Raw genomic sequence first — 16,872 nt, 5'->3', positions numbered from 1 at the left:
CTTCAGGGCCATAGCCTTTTTCGTCACAGCTGGAAGAAGGGCTTTTCACAGCTGCGCTCATCTGGACCAGAATGGGCTGAAATGTGAGGAGCTGAGAATCCCCAGAGAGGATAGAGTAATGGTTTGTACCAGATCTGTATGGTGGACAGAGTGAGCTGACGGAGGATAGCAATCATCGTGTCCACCCTTCTGAGATATCTCAACCCTCAGGCTACTCGGCTGCAGATCACGGTGCCTATGGTGCTGGCCCTGTCTGCAGAGCACACAGCCCCTGCTGGCGTCCCGGAGCCCCTGGCTCTAGAGAGATTTTCCTCCTGGTTTGTTTTTGCACCCTGATGGATATGCAGACTGTCAGGCAATGCCTTGGAGACTGTGAATAAAGCCTTTACTGGCCTGGGCTCTCAACAAGCAGTCCCAGGTAGCTCTCCCTCAACCTCAGGAAGAGGAGACACACTTGGCATCCATTTTTGAAGAGCTCTTGTGGTTGAATTCCTTAAACATAAAAGGTGGAGGTGGAGAGAAGCCCCTTTTTAGTGAGTGAACACCTACACACCCTAGCAACAGGCAACTCAGTTACCTGGCAGTATCCCTCTCCTCCTTCCCCCTGCTAGCACCCTGAGCCCCTTTACCTTCTGAATTTTAGGCTGCATGCGGGAGGGGCAGGGGGGCAGCTGGTTGAGAGCATTGGTGATCTCAGGGGTTTCCACGGCAGCCAGGGCGTTGCAGATGGCCTTGACGGACTGGACCACCCTGTCAGCCTTCAGTGGGAAGTCTCCCTGTGGGAGGTGGCACAGTGAGGCGGGCAGGCTCTGCTCTCATGCTCTTGGTCTCCAACCCCTCCCCACCCTAGTCTTTAAAGGAAAGCGTTGGGAAGAGTAGAGAGATTCATGATCCTCGGGGGTAAATGTGCAATACATTTTATTTTCAAATATTCAGCATCAGCAAATAATCTCTCCCACTGAATTCAATGGGCCATGCCCACATGCCCCAATTCTTTCAGCCGTTCCCCTTGAAGCTCCTCCTATTTCTAGCCTCTCTCTATAGTTAGTCTACTTATACTATACACATATATACAGGGTCTCTCCCAGAGACCTGTAGAATTTCCAGACAGATCTCATCTCATTTCTACAGACATGCCACAGCCATAACCTCCCCTCTGCACTTTAGCTCCTGGAATTTTCTCATTTGGAATTCCCTCACCTGTCCAGCTCTGATTACCTATGTACATTTAAATCACAGAGCAGCTAAAATTCTACCTCCTGCATAACCCCCCCCCGCCCCGCCGCCCCAGCCAATCCCCTTCCTCTAGCATCCTCCAGGAGCCCTTAATTAATTTATTACCATCCTGTTCTGTCTACTAATAGCTTTGTGTTACTATTCAATTTTTCTAACAAGAATACAAGCTCCCCAAAGGCTATGACATTTTTTTTTTTTTTTGAGACAGAGTCTTGCTCTGTCACCCAGGCTAGAGTGCAATGGTACGATCTCGGCTCGCTGCAACCTCTGCCTCCCGGGTTCAAGCGATTCTCTTGCTTCAGCCTCCTGAGTAGCTGGGATTACAGGCGCCTGCCACCACGCCCAGCTAATTTTTGTATTTTTCGTAGAGATGGGGCTTCACCATGTTGGCCAGGCTGGTCTCGAACTCCTGACCTCAGGTGATCTGCCCACCTCAGCCTCCCAAAGTGCTGGGATTACAGGCATGAGGCACCGTACCTGGCCACGGCTACGACAATTCTTACACTTCTCTATCCATCGTAGCCACTAGCAAAGGGCCAGACCAGCACAGCACAGGCGTTCAGAGAGCTTCCCCCGCATCACTGGAAATGTTCAAGCACAGGCTGCTGGAGAAGGGATTCTGGCAGTGACTAGACATAATGCTGAACCCCTCAAAAAGGAAGCACTTTTGACTACTATTAACTGGATCAATGAGACAGGGATTGGTTTTTGTTTTGTTTTTTTGAGATAGGGTCTCACTCTGTCATGCAGGCTGGAGTGCAATGGTGTGATCATAGCTCACTACAGCCCCAAACTTCTGGGCTCGAGCGATCCTCCACTTCAGCCTCCAGAGTAGCTGGGGCTGCAGGTGTGCGCCACCATGCCTGGCTAACTTTCGTATTTTTTGTAGAGATGGGGTCTTGCTGTGTTGCCCAGGCTGGCCTTGAACTTTGGGGTTCAAGCAATTCTCCCACCTCAGTTTCCCAAAGGGTTAGGATTACAGGCGTGGGCCATCACTCTCAGCAAGGGATTGTTTTTGAAGATCACTGTCAGATTTTCTTTGGCGTTGTGACATTTAAGACAAATGTTGACTCTCATGGTTTTGAGGCTTGAGACTCTGCGTGAGTCCAAGTGGGGAGGGCTCTGGCCCTCCCTACATGTGAAACCTTCTACCTCCTGATGGTGTCCTACCTGCGATAACAGCAAAACAGAACCTCTCAAACCAGAGGTTTCTGACATTGCTCACAGGATGCATGCTCCAGTGTACATCAAGTGCAGCAGCTGGGGGGTGACAGCTCTAGGTTCCTTAGCTCTGGAGACATCCTACTCCAGAGAATGGGACTGGCGTGCAGTTTCCGACCTGCTTCTTCTATAGAGGAGCAGAATCCCTGACTACGCACTTGCCATTGCCCAACATCTAGTAGTCTTAGTTTGCCCATGAGTGAGGGGTTAAAAAGAAGTGCTCTGCCAACAGGTTTTCAGGCTCCACCCAGATCCCTCATAGTGCTGGGTGATCCCAGGAGGACCGGGGAAGGGGAGAGGAGGAGCTTTCGGGCAGCAGGGCCAGCCCCTGGATTCATACTCACATCAGCCAGCAGGAAGGCATCCACCTCATTGTGGTAAGTGTCGAACAGAAGACTCAGGGCCTGCCTGGGAGTTGGGGGCAGGGAAAAACCATAGGAGAGGTCATGAAAGACCCAGTGCCCTGGGAAACCCATTTTCTCCCTCCCTCTCCTCAGCTCACACTCTGATTTAAAGGAGTTCCCACTCGTTCTACATGTCCTGTGAAGACTGAAGGAAGGAGAGTCTATCATGCCACTTCTCGCCTGGAGAGAATGATGGCAAAGTTCCAGAGGGAAGAGATGAAACATGCCTGGAGTGGGGATCCTCCCTGATAAGATGTGGGGGCCCCAACCCCTGACACCTGCAAGAATCCCTTAGCCCTGGCAGAAAGGCAAGCAGGCACATCTGATGGGATCCCTGCACAGTTCCTATTTTGAGCACATCCAAGACAGTGCCCACACTCACCTGCTGATGGTCTGCTTGACAGGCCTCTCTTGGAGATGGATGAGGTAGTTCAAGGTGGAGGGGCTCTGGTCATCATTCACCTGTGTAAGAAGTGACCTATTCAGAGAGGGGCAGTGCCCTTATCTCAGCCCAGCACTCCTACCCCCCTCCCACCTGATGTGTTCCATATTGTATTCCCATTCCACCTCCCCAGCCCTGGGCAACCCTCCACCACCCTCACACGAACCGTCCGGGCCAGGTCACTGCGCACAACCTTCTGCTCCATCAGCTGTAGCCGAATGTCAATGTCAAACTTGCGGCAGTATTGGATGTACTCATGACTGCCCAAGGCATGCTTGCTGGTAGGGTAGAGGGACAAGACCATTAGCATCCTGGGGACTCACTGGCAAGGGAGATGCATACCTTAGCCTTGGGGAGAGAGATACAGAAAGAAGGTTTAGGTAAGGGGGTAGTACCTGTGTTGTACCCTACTTTGGCTCCTAGAAAATGTCATGGTAGAACTTAGGAGAAGGAACAGAGGTCTATCTAAACGAAAGCCACCTAATATACTGAATCCTTGGTCGGTATAAATATTGACTCTCTTAGGTATTTATTATCCGTGTGGTAATCACTGGTTCACTCCAGGGCTGGGAACTGTTGAGGGGAGCGGGGAAACAGAGGCACATCACAGGGAGCAGTTGTTGAAGCCCTATCTTCTGGCCTCTGTATAGGGGACAAGCAGGAAGAGACATGTTGGAGTCCGCCTGTGCTCAGGCTCCAGAGTGGGAGCTCAGCGAGTGGCCCCTCTTCCAATGTTACCAACTAGGGTGCTGAGGCCAAAAGAACTTGGGGCAAACCCACCAAGCCTCCAGATCAGTGTCCTCACCCAACTTCTTTTTCTACCTTCCATCTGTTGGCCCTGCCTGCTTGTGAATAACCTTACAAGTTTCTATGACTTCTTGAAAAGTCCCAAATGCATGCCAGTCCCACCTGCTCAAGCACCCATGTGTGAGACTCCCCCTTTCAGAGAGAAGGTGTGGGAGCCCTCGGCGATCCAACCTCTTCCTCTCTCCCAAATCACACCTTCATCAGCAAGGAAACCCAAGAGGAGGGGCAGAGGGAGAACTACCTCCAGGCCAGCACTGCAGGCCTGGGCCTGGCCTCAGCAGCTGGGTAACAGAAGCCGGAAAAGGACTTCCTTCCTCAGCAGAGCTGGGAATTTAGGCCAGAAATGGAGAGGAGAGGACAGGAGCATAAGGGGTGCAATATGTGCAGAAGCTGGCGGAGGTGCAGGGCCCAGGGTCGTCTAGGTCCAACGAGGACTCGAGTGAGGGGTTCTCCACATCCTGAGAGGACCAAATCTCCGATCTAGGCCCTCTCGGATCTAAGACTGAAGTGCAGCCAAAACCGGGAGGTGGTGAGGCTGGGCTGCAGGGCTGGGCCTGGTGGGAGAGCCTGGGAGGAAGGAAGAGTGTGGTGGGGCTGGGGGAGGTGGCAGGAAACCCAACCCTCCCACGGGACTGCCTCAAGGTTCTTATCTGAAAGCAGCCTGCATCCTGAACCCACTCACCCCCTCAGTATCAGCCCCTCCTGCCAGGCAGGGGTAGAAAATCTGAGGGCTTCCTTGGGAACTAGCAGATTTCTGGAACCCCCAGAGGGTCCTTTCCACCCCCACCCCAGGCAGTTGTCATGTGTTGGGGGTCTGGGGGCTGGGCCAGGAAACAGCACTGTGCTTTTCTGTTGGGTGGGTGTGGGGCTCCTGGGCCAGGAGTCATGGACACAGGTCCCCTGGGGACTTGCTTGATCTTCTCTGTGGAAGGCCTTCCTCTCTATGCATTCAAGTGAGAGTATGAGGGGTGTGATCTGAGGACCACTGACCCTGTCCCACCTCACTAAGAATATTTCACCTGAGTCTTGGCAGGAAGGTAGAACTTGACAGCTCCCACTACCTCCAGACCCAGGGGCTCCAGGATTTGGGGTGCTGCAAGGGAAATGGCAGTATCTGTGCAGCCCAGAGCCCTAGGACTTCTCTCCATGGGCTGCTCCTTCCCTGCTGGTATTTACTGATTGCTCACAGGTCCTCCTCACATTTCACCCTCACTGCAGCCTACAGAGGGCCCTAAGCATCAATCAGGCTTCACAACTAGTAAGTGGCAAGTCAGAATTCAAATCTGTGTAATGGTGTCAGCAGGAGCTCCAACTTACCCACTATGTCCCCTTGTTCCCTTCTAACAGTGGCAGGCCACCTGGCACTCTCTCTGCCAGGCGACCCTGAGTCTAGGACCCTTCCTGTTCCTCTAGGGGAAAGTGTGTACATAAGTGAGTTTAAAGGTGGGGCACATTTGAAGGGTACCCTGGAGTTGTACCATACAGGACCCTGCCTCTTTCCTTTCCCTTAGCTTCCAGATGAGGAGGCAGAGGCCAGAAAGGAACCCACAATATCCCTAAATTTGAAATAAGCCCAGATAGCTGGGAACAGTGGCTCACGCCTGTAATCCCAGCACTTTGGGAGGCCAAGGCGGGCAGATCACCTGAGGTCAGGATATCGAGACCAGCCTGACCAACATGGTGAAACCCAGCCTCTATTAAAAAATACAAAAATTAGCTGGGCGTGGTGGCGCTCATGCCTGTAATCCCAGCTACTCAGGAGGCTGAGGCATGAGAATCGCTTGAGCCTGGGAGGCGGAGGTTGCAGTGAGCTGAGTGAGATGGTGCCACTGCACTCCAGCCTGCGTGACAGAGCAAGACTCTGTCTCAAAAAAAGAAAGAAGCCCAGAAATGAATCTTCCATCCTGACTGCCAAATCTTATGCTCTAGACATAGATCAACCATCCTTGCATCTAGACCTGAATGTAAGAGAAAAAGCAAGCAGTGGCACTTATAGGGCACTCCTAAAAAGTGAGACACAGGTCTCTCCTTTCTCCATTCCCAAGACGTGCTTCCTCCAAGTGGACAGAGATTGGGGGCAGGAGTGGCTCTGAAGCCTAAGAGAGGAAAGCAGATCTTATCTGTCTGCTGTCACACAGGTGTACCATCTGAGAAGTGGTAACCTTGCCCCTGCCTCTCTTCCACTGCAGCCCTCCAGAGCCCAGGGTAGTGGAAAGGGGGTTGCCTCAGCTGGTCCACATCAGACTTTCCAGGGAGGCTGCTTTCCAGAGAGGGCACTGGATGGAGAGGAGCTGGAGGCACGCCTTTGGGAGGAGGATAACTAGCTGCACGGGCCAGCTGGGGAAAAGACTTGTTGGCAGGAGAATGGGGAGAGACAGTAATTGTAATTTCTCCCCTGGGCTCCACAAGGGCACTTCTGCCCAGTCCTTTTGCCCCAGCCATAAAAACACCACACATAATCTAGAGCAGGAGATACAGCACTACCCATATAGTCTCCCCAAGCCCACCCCTCCCCACAAATACACACATCTCTCCATAAGCAGAATCTGCAAGCAGATATGACCTAGTCTTTGCCTAATCCCAGCTCCAAGCTCTTTCCACAGCAGACTTGGCTCAGGACGTCAGCCAACCCTGCTGGAAGACAGAGCTCCTGGGGAAAGTGCTACGTGGCCGAGAGTGTGCCCAGAAAGCAGGAGTCTTGACTGTGGAATTGGGGCGGAGCTGCCAAGCCGGTCCCAGCACCAATCCCATGAAGCCCCCTCACAATCTTATTACCAGGAAGGCAGGGGCTACCTCCCACCCATTCACTCACTTCTGCAGGAACTCCTCCAGCCCACAGGGCTTTAGCACAAAGTCACCCACGTCCACATTCCTCAGGTCATCATGGGTGTAGCACAGGGTCTGGTAGATAAGCAAGTCTACAGTGGAGGAACCTGTGAAGGGTAAGGTAGGGGGAGCAATGATGATGGATGTCGAGGCAGATGGGTCTCAGTTTCCCCACCCTGATCCCCATTCCCAGCTAAGTATTCTCCAGCACCATCAACAACCAGATAAAGCAGGCAAGTAGTTCAGAGTTGGGGAAAGTGACTGCACTAGAATGCTTGCCCCATAGTCAGCCCTTCACCCCCAAAGGAGCATCCTCACTGCCCTTCATCTAGGCCACAAGATGAGGTGGGAATAGAGTCTAAAACACAGTCATCCCCACCCCACTTCAAGGGATGCTCACACCCTTTCCACCCTCACTAACTTACAGTTGCAGGTGAAAGTGAGTGCCTCTTGAAGCCTGTCACACAACACAGTCACCTTCAGGTTGACCTCATCCCCGAGGTGCTCTGGGCTAGGGGTGACAGCACTCCAGACATAGCCAGTGAGGGAGTAGTCTCGGATGTCAGAGCCAGATCGAAGGCTGTACAGGAAGAAAAAAAACCCTCACTGTGCCTTTAGAAGAGAGTAGTTGAGAAGAGGTCTGTTGGGACCCTCATGCTCTGAGGCTCAAGAGCCCCTCTGTCCCCACTCAGCCCAGCCCTCCAAATTTGCAGGCCAGGATGGGGGCAGTGGGGTAGCAGCTCTGAGAAACCCCCTTCTTGACACTTCTAATTGCAAAATGTTTCCCACCATTGAACAGTACAAATAGTTCTAAAATGACAAAGCTTTCCATGCTAAGTTTAATGGAAAATTTTTTATGAATCCATTTCCTTTCTCTTTTAGTTCCAGATAACATTCTTATCGCCAGCTGGGGTGCATTTGCTCTTAAGGGCAACTGAGGGTCAGACCCTAGAGTGATCAGGATACTTTGACCATTCAATGGAGGTTTCATGAATTTTGTTAAAAATGTGAGACTTCTAAGATTTCAAAAACCCTGCAGACACCTGCTGTAGGAAGCATTTTCACAGCTATGAACTGAGATTTATTTAATTATGGTGCTTCTTCCCTCCTAAAGAAAGTTCTGAAATGGATGGCCCTCCTCCCCATCCCCCATAGCCCTCCCAAATCCCCTGCCCCATTCTTTAACTCTTACATATCCAGCATGTGGCAAAATGCAGCAACTTCCTCATCTCTCTCTTCTGAGACCTCAAACAACTCATGGCCATTGGCAACGGTGTGGGGCCGGGAGCCCACCTTTAAGAGAAAAGCAGACGACTCAGTGCCTTTTCCCTCATGGTGTCCCCTCCCTATGAGGTACTCCCAGACCTAAACTCAAACTCTAGATGAAAAGACTTTCTAGTCACTGGACATTCAATGAAAGGGACACAAGAACATATGGGACATCCGGGAATACATGTATCTGCTGTCCTGGGAGACCAGGAGCCAAGTTGAAGAAGGAGGCGAAGCTCTGGCTGAGATGGACAAGAGTGTGGCCAAAGCCACTTCAGGAGGGGACAGTCTGATAAGTGTGAGGCAGCCGGTAAGGCAATCCAGTGCTGTTGGTCCGTTCCTGCAACACGGGCTTTCTGGGGGATTCTCCCAGAGGCGTGACAGGGAGCAGAGCAGGCAGCTGTTTTTCCCAGCCCCTCTACTGAGACTAGAGCAGGTAGGCTGCCCAAATGGTGCCCAGGGAAGCTTGGCCCTGGTCTAAAGCCTCAATATCCACAAGCCCCAGGGACCCAAAGCAGAGAGAGACCCAGAACCCTTAGATAGAGGAGATGACTCAGACACATGTGCCTTCTGGGTAAACGCTATCTGAGGAAGAAAGCGTCAAAGCAGTGGTCTGGGCAGGGGAGGACCTGGTAGAAGCTTGGCTCCTCTGGCTTCCGAGTCAGCCGGCTCTGAACGGCTGGAATGTCAGGGAGCCTGCCTTGGCCACACTTCCTCTCTCAAAATACGTGTGTGGTGGTGGGATTCTCAGACAAGGTCCCAAACGGTCTCCCATCCCAGAGCTGCTTTCAGTCACCCAGGAGGGTTCCTAAAGAAGCCCCTAGCAAGGCCTGTAGCCCAGCCCTAGGGAGAAGGAAGTGAGGGGGAGGGAGAGCTGGTGCATGACAGGTTTCTGCCTGAGAGGTCTGCTCAGGGCAGCCTGGGAGGCCACACTGGGGAACGAGGCTTCAGCTCAGATGGAGATTTGGCCGGCATGTGGTTCCAACAGCTGTTTCTGGGGGGAGTCTAGCTCCGGCCTGTGCACGTCGCAACGCCTCACATCTCTCATCCAACCCACTGGCTACTCTCAAGTCCTCCCTGCCTCTTGGGGCAGATGACAGCAACTGAGCTCCTCATTTGAATATCCAGACTGTTTCCTCTGGTTGACCCTCTCTTGTTAGCCTTGCTCCCCTGGGTGTGCATGGGCGGCGGGGGGTGGGGGTGCACAGAGGGGAGGGCAGCAGTGGGGACAGTTGGCATGTGAGGCCCTGGCTCTGCCAAGTTCGTGCCTGTGTCCCAGTCAAAACAATAGTACCACTGTCAGCAATTAACCCACAAGAGAAAGGAGAGCGAGAGGAAGAAAAAGAGAAAGAGAGACAGTTGGGGGAGGGAAGAGAAGGCAAGAGAGGGAGAGAGGGAGAGAACAGAGTGGCCACTGAAGGCCACTGTCATGCCCTTTCTGTACCACTCACTGGCACCATAAGAAAACAAAAGCCACTTACGTTTGCCCAGCTGGCAGGCCCTGGTGGCATCGCCCGATGCTGGCTGGGGGAGTCTGCCGGGCAGAGGCTGGCAGCGGGGGTATCAGGCTGGCATTTGGAGCCAGCCATTTCCAGAGCTGGCTCCGCTGGCCTGGGATAAGGAGGTTCCCTCCGGCTGGAAGCCCGATGAAAGCGGGGCGGTGGTATAGGCCGAGGGCCCAAGGGGTCCCCCCTCCCAGTAGGCTGAGCCCCTGCAACAAGCTGAGCCGGGGAGGACCAAGGCCGCATTTCCCCACTCAGAACTGGCAAGAGCTTTTTGCTTTGTGCCCGCTTCTTCAAGGAGATTCTGGGCTGAGCTCTGTCTCAAAACTCTGATGACATGCAGGAGATGGGGAAGGGTGAGGGAGTAGGGGAGGCAGGAGAGAGAAGGCGTGACAGAGGTGACCACCTACCAGGGTGCCCTGACTCAGTGAGCAGGCCCAGCTGGGTGTGAGGAGCTCAGAGCTGGGAACAGGAATCTCCCAGTCCCTATAAATAGCGAGAACAGCCCCACCTCTCAGAGCAGGGCCTTTAAAAATCCCTGAGCTCTAGGGATGTGGCTTATCCCAGAAGCTGATTCTGCTTTTGGGGGGACTCTCTTAGCAGAAGCAGAGGAAGGAAGAACTGTGGAGCTCTTCAGAGTTGGGAAGGTTCCCAAAGGCTAGACACAAGGTGGGAAAACCCCAGTGCCCCTTAAACAATGGCTAAGGAGGAAGCCAGGACGGAATGAAGTGGAATGTTAAGCTGTCACAGAAGGCATCAGCAGCCAGGGGCATTGGCTCACGCCTGTAATCCCAGAATTTTGGGAGGCCAAAGTGGACAGATCACCTGAGGTCAGGAGTTCGAGACCAGCCTGGCCAATGTGGTGAAATCCCGTCTCTACTAAAAATACAAAAATTAGCTGGGCGTAGTGGCAGGTGCCTGTAATCCCAGCTACTTGGGAGGCTGAGGCAGGAGAATCTCTTGAACCTGGGAGGCAGAGGCTGCAGTGAGCTGAGATCATGCCACTGCACTCCAGCCTGGGCGACAGAGTGAGACTCCGTCTCAAAAAAAAAAAAAAGGGCATCAGCCATGGGGGTATCACTTGTCTCTTGACTCGTTGCAGCCAGGGTTTCCAGGGACCAAGGATGAAACACAAAGAGGCCTTCTGGTCCCACCCGGGAGATGCTGCTGAAGCTTCCCTAAACCAGAAAAAAGATCAGAGCTGCCCTGGAACCTGCCTGGGGGCTTTGACCTAGATAGTTCGCTATTTTACATTATGTACTGATAAAAATAAAACTATCTGTCATACCGCATATTTTTTCTAAATATTTTCATTGTGAGAAGAGAATGGGTAGAGATGAATAATGTGAGGGTTGCACGACAATGTGACTGTCGTCAGTGCCACTGACCGCACACTTACAAATGGTTACGGTGGTGAATTTTACATTACGTATATTTTATCACAATAAAGAACAGAGCAGGGAGAAAGAGAGAGAGAGAAAGAGAGAAGGAGAGGAGGAGAGAGAGGGCTTAGGAACGAGAGAGGCCAGGGCTGAATGCTGGCCCTGCTATTGCTTGCTGTGTGGCTTTGGACTATCAGGAAGGGTTGTTGTGGAGATCTGGACCAGGGTCTGGCATTCAGTGGGCACTAAACAAGTGGTTACTATTGTGAATGATCTTCATCGCCATGCAGCGTTTTTGGCAGCGCAGGGCCTCGGAGCAAGCGGAAGCAACTTGCTCCGGTCCAGAGGGCCATTCAGCCAGTCAATAATGAATCCCCTAACTCTCAATTCAGTCCTTATATCAGGAAGCAGGCACACGCTAGGAACCAGGATTCCCAAATGCCTGCCCCAGAAGGGCCGTTTTGGCCAAGATACATGAAACCTGGCCCTGAGAAGGAGCCCTCCCTCTACTGGTGTCCACGCTTAATCAAGCCTCCCTTGGACCTCCCCCACCAGGGCCAGGGTCCCAGTGGCAGAAAAAGAGGGTAGGAGAGGCCTAAAGGGGTAAGGACTTGGCAGAGTTGGATGTAGAACAGCAGAGACACTAGTCCCTGTTTCTGAAAGACATGGAGAAAGGAAGGCAGGAGAAACACAAGAAGGTCCTCACCGGGGCTGCGGAAATCCGGCGGTTCTTGCCAGGCGTCGCATTCTTTCGGTTGCCGTAGCGGGAGGCATAGGTGCGGGGGGGCACCTGAGGGGGCATAGTCTTGCTCCTGGCCACAGGTTTTCCAGAGGTGTCTTTGCTGAAGTCTAGGGGCCCTCGGCCCTCCTTCCAGCCCCTGGTGGCATCCCGCAACATCTCCGCATCATAGGTCGATTTCAAGTTGAGCCTAGTAATTGCATCATTGATACCATCATAGTCCACAGACCCCAGTAGGCGCCCCTGACCCCCACCTCCTGGCACCTCTTCCTCTTCTAGGATCCGATGCTCTAGCAGTTTGCCTGGCAATTGTTCGACCAAAGAGAAAGTGTTGATGTCATTGGGCTGGGAGATCTTGGAGGATGACGGGGACCCCTTTCTCGGAGGCAGGGGAGGGGTATCCCAGATAGAAGCTCGGGGAGGGAGAGGAGGTGGGGATAGTTTCTTGCAAGAGCCCTCTATGTCCCCTGGTCCTGGGGACGAAGAGACTCCCCCATCTGAACCATCAAAAATGTAGAGATAGTCTCCAGACAGGGAGCCTTTGGGCCAGGGATCTGAGCCAGGCTGGGGCCCTTGGGAGGTAGAGTGGTTGGGTGGCCCTTCCTGTGGGGAGAGTGAGTTGTAGTTGAGGGTAGGATCAGAGCCAGAGAGACCGCGTAACAGCTTGAGGTCGGTCCGCCTTCCTGCTGGCTTGCTGTAGAAGTCTACCCCAGGCTCATCCCAGCTGATGAGAGAGGGGTCTGCGTTCTGCTTGGCTCTGTTCTCCTCCTTGTCATGCCGGAGCCGGGACAGGGCATCATACTCCATCTGCAGGGCTTCGGCCATCGCCAGCTCTTTGCGGCTGATGCCCACCGACTCCAGGGACTTCCAGTGTTCCCCATTGCCCTGAGTCGAAGACATGGTGAGGATGGGGGACACAGGCGACAAAGAAGTCTCTACTTCCTGTCAATGTCAGTTCTGGAGGGTTGTGACATGGTGTCTGGGCGCCTGCAGGTTAGGGGTAAAAATATCAATCAGTCACAAAGAGAGATTTACTAATAATCCATAATAATCCAATTTAGGTGACATTATCTGGGCCAGTGCCTGCTTCTTCGGTGTGTACAACTAATGGAATGTACAGGAAGATGGAGGAAAAAAGGGGTACCAAGACAACTTTACCTATTTATTATATCCAACTACCCATCCATTCATCTCTACATACCTCATCTCTGTGCCCTAATCCCTATACTCACCTCTGTCATTTGTGCCCCAAAAAGAGAGAGACGCACCTCTTTTTTTTTTTTTTTTTTTTTGAGACGGAGTCTCGCTGTGTTGCCCAGGCTGGAATGCAATGGTGCAATCTCGGCTCACTGCAACCTCTGCCTCCCGGGTTCAAGTGATTCTCCTGCCTCAGCCTCCCCAGTAGCTGAGATTACAGGTGCCCACCACCGCGCCTGGCTAATTTTTGTATTTTTAGTAGAGATGGGGTTTTGTCATGTTGGCCAGGCTGGTTTCGAACTCTTGACCTCAGGTGATCCACCCGCCTCGGCCTCCCAAAGTGCTGGGATTACAGGCGTGAGCCACCACGCCCACCCAAGAGGCACCTTCTATTAGCCAAGAAGAAGAGATGGAAGCAAAGCTTCTCCAGTCAATTTGAAGAGGACAGCTCTCATACACTACTGGTGGGGAATGTAAAATGGTACAACCACTTTGGAAAACAGGTGGCTTCTTAAAAAGGTAAACATAACATAGGATTCAACTATCACTCCTACTTATCCAAGAAAAATAAAAGCATATGTCTACACAAAGACTTGTTCATGAATATCCACAGCAGCTTTATTTGTAATATCCCAAAATGCCCATCAACAGTGAATGGATTTTTAAAAATGTGATGTCTATACAATTGAATACTACTTGGCAATAAAAAGGAATGAATTATTGACAAATGCAATAACAAGGCTAATCTTAAAATAGCTTTGCTGAGTAAAAGATGCCAGACAAAACAGTATGAGTATGTATGATTCCATTTATATAAAATTCTGGGAAATGCAAACTGATCTATAACGACAGAAAGCAGATCAGTGGTATCTGGGGGGCAGAGTGGAAAGAGGGGTGGATTACAGAGGGACACAAGGGAACCTTTGGAGGTGATGAATATGTTCATTATCTTGATTGTGATCATGGCTTCACTGGTACACTCACATGTCAAAACTTATCAAATTATACACTTTCAATATGTATATTTTATTATATGTCAATTACACCTCAATAAAACTATAAATGAAAAGTACAAGAGAACCCTGTGAAACAGACCTTGTAATTACTCAGTTTGCACTAGGATCCTCCCAAAATACACCAATATATAAAATAAAACAAAGCTTGCCAACAGGTGAGACCCAGCTACCTGATGTCTTACAGGTGTGCCAAAATATTGATTCCCCCCCAGCCCTCAGGAAGCCACACAGGATCTCCAGGCCAGTGCTTCCACTTACTTCTGTGGTGGTATCCTTTTCTCCAGAAGCCATGACGTGAACAGAGTTGAGAAGCACTCAACAAATGGTGGTAATGACAAGGTCAGTCTGGCCCAGTGGTTCTCAACCCCAGCTGCAACATTAGCAACACTGGGGGAACTTTTTTTTTTTGAAACGGAGTCTTGCTCTGTCGCCCAGGCTGGAGTACAGTGGCAGGATCTCGGCTCACTGCAAGCTCCACCTCCCGGGTTCACGCCATTCTCCTGCCTCAGCCTCCCGAGTAGCTGGGACTACAGGCACCCGCCACCAGGCCCAGCTAATTTGTTGTATTTTTAGTAGAGACGGGGTTTCACCATGTTAGCCAGGATGGTCTCGATCTCCTGACCTTGTGATCCACCCACCTCAGCCTCCCAAAGTGCTGGGATTACAGGTGCGAGCCACCGCACCCGGCCTGACTTGGGGGAACTTTTAAAAAGTACCGAAGCCCGGCCGGGTACGGTGGCTCACGCCTATAATCCCAGCACTTTGGGAGGCTAAGGCGGACGGATCACTCAAGGTTGGGAGTTCGAGACCAGCCTGGCTAACATGGTGAAACCTCATTTCTACTAAATATACAAAAAATTAGCCAGGCGTGGTGGCACGTGTCTGTAATCCCAGCTACTCAGGAGGCTGAGGCAGGAGAATCGCTTGAACCCGGGAGGCAGAGGTTGCAGTGAGCCGAGATTGCATCATTGTACTCCGGCTTGGGCAACAAGAGCAAAACTCTGTCTTAAAAAAAAAAAAAAAAAGTACTGAAGCCTGAATACTCTCAAGAGATTCTGATTTAATTGCTCTGTGGTAGGGTAATGGTATTTTTTAAAAACTCCCCAGGAGATTCTAATGTGTAGCCCAACCTCAGAACTGTGGATCTATGAATGTGTGTTTGTGATTAGGTTGGGGGAGACCAGTGTGAAGTAGTCACTTCTGACTCTTAGCATCAGCAGCCAAGAGGTTGACAGTTCCATAAAAATTATCAGAAAATGTTCATTCTATTGTACTGCTTCACCCAACTGGTAACAAACATGAAATTACACCTCATGATTAGAATGTTGAAAACATCAATAGGAAAAAGGCTCAGATAGATTCTTGGGTGGCAAGTTGCTTAGATTCAAAATAAGTTAGGACAAAGGTATCCTTTACCCTGGGGTGCCCTCCCAGGACCCTGGGACATCTGTCAGGTATAGGCACAAGACCCTGGTCTGAAGGGTTCTGGCTCAGTGAATCTGACAACTATTGCACTTAGGAATTAGTTCACCAAGGACAGACCAGCCCAAGCCCAGCCTCAGGGTATCTAAAGCAGTTCACTGTTAACTTAATTTCTCTGTCTTTCCACAGCTCCTTACAGATCACTTTTTATCCACAGTGGGTATGAGGGAGTCTTGCTATTTGAAATTCAAAGGAGTAGCATAAGCAGATAGAGACATCCAGAACCTAGCTGCCTGGAGCTGGGAGACGAGTCCCAGGAAAAGGAGGGCCTAGTGCCTTACAGATAGGAGATAACAGATAAATACTCAAAGTTGGATTGGGCTTAAGTATGTTAATCCACAGAATGACTGCATTTTCGGCACTGAGCTAGGACAAACAGAGTATTAAGATTTGCCTTAGCAGGCACTATTGTGAGGAGGAAAATTCAGGCCATTGGAAACAATCTTTTTCAACTTCCAGCCTCTCTTCCAACACCCACTTGTGCATACTTGCACTCAGCTTCACTTTCTTCCTTTTGGCCCAGGGGAAGCAGATTCCTGCCTCCTGCTGAGGCACAATCCTCTTCTGCTCTTGCCCCATCCACTTCATCTCTAGGATAATGCTCCATGGATTTCCCTTCCCTCTCTATCTTCAATCTCTTCTCCTTAACATGGTTTTTCTCTTCAGCACATAAACATGCTTCACCTAATCTTAACAAGAAAGGAAAAACCCCGAACCCTAAACACTTCCCCTTGACTTTTTTGTTTTGTTTTTTTTTGAGATGGAGTTTCACTCTTGTTGCCCAGGCTGGAGTGCAATGGCGCGATCTCGGCTCACTGCAAGCTCTGCCTCCAGGGTTCAAGCGATTCTCCTGCCTCAGCCTCCCGAGTAGCTGGGATTGCAGGCATGCGCCACCACGCCCAGCTAATTTTGTATTTTTAGTAGAGACAGAGTTTCTCCATGTTGGTCAGGCTTGTCGTGAACTCCCAACCTCAGGGTGATCCGACCACCTCGGCCTCCCAAAGTGCTGGGATTACAGGCGTGAGCCACGGTGCTCAGCTCCCCTTGACTTTTTGTCCTCTCTGTTTATCCTTCCGTTCTCAGCCAAGCTTCCAGAGAATGGACTACACCTGATGTTTCCAAATTCTCCCTTCCCATTTACTCTTTAACTCACTGTAATCTGGTGTCTGCCCCCCACATCCCACTAAAACTGCTCCAGCACCAATGCCTGGGCTGCCCAGTTCGGTAGCCATTTCCACCTGCCTGGACATTGCTGCTGTATTTGGCTCTCCAAACCATTCCCTTCTTCCTTAAACCCTCTTCCCCTGGCTTTCATGAAGATATTTTTTTCTTGTTCTCCATCTCCTCCT

General features: G+C 51.3%; 1 protein-coding gene across 5 annotated transcripts in view; it reads right to left on the bottom strand.

Moving 5' to 3' along the window:
* PIK3C2B (phosphatidylinositol-4-phosphate 3-kinase catalytic subunit type 2 beta) overlaps nt 1-16,872 on the bottom strand; it is a 72,048-nt gene that overhangs the window by 34,157 nt on the left and 21,019 nt on the right. For all 5 annotated transcript variants that reach the window (XM_063613219.1, XM_055234244.2, XM_055234242.2 and 2 more), the window contains 8 exons: nt 11,796-12,815; nt 8,129-8,229; nt 7,362-7,516; nt 6,923-7,043; nt 3,470-3,581; nt 3,244-3,323; nt 2,802-2,865; nt 630-776 (listed from right to left, as the gene is read on the bottom strand). In XM_063613219.1, the coding sequence (XP_063469289.1) occupies nt 630-776; nt 2,802-2,865; nt 3,244-3,323; nt 3,470-3,581; nt 6,923-7,043; nt 7,362-7,516; nt 8,129-8,229; nt 11,796-12,728 (1,713 nt within the window). In that variant the 5' untranslated portion in view covers nt 12,729-12,815. The remainder of the gene's footprint in view (nt 1-629; nt 777-2,801; nt 2,866-3,243; nt 3,324-3,469; nt 3,582-6,922; nt 7,044-7,361; nt 7,517-8,128; nt 8,230-11,795; nt 12,816-16,872) is intronic.

Source organism: Symphalangus syndactylus, chromosome 19, assembly GCF_028878055.3.
Source record: "Symphalangus syndactylus isolate Jambi chromosome 19, NHGRI_mSymSyn1-v2.1_pri, whole genome shotgun sequence".
Classification (NCBI taxonomy): Eukaryota; Metazoa; Chordata; class Mammalia; order Primates; family Hylobatidae; genus Symphalangus; species Symphalangus syndactylus.
This window is presented reverse-complemented; position numbering and strand designations above follow the sequence as displayed.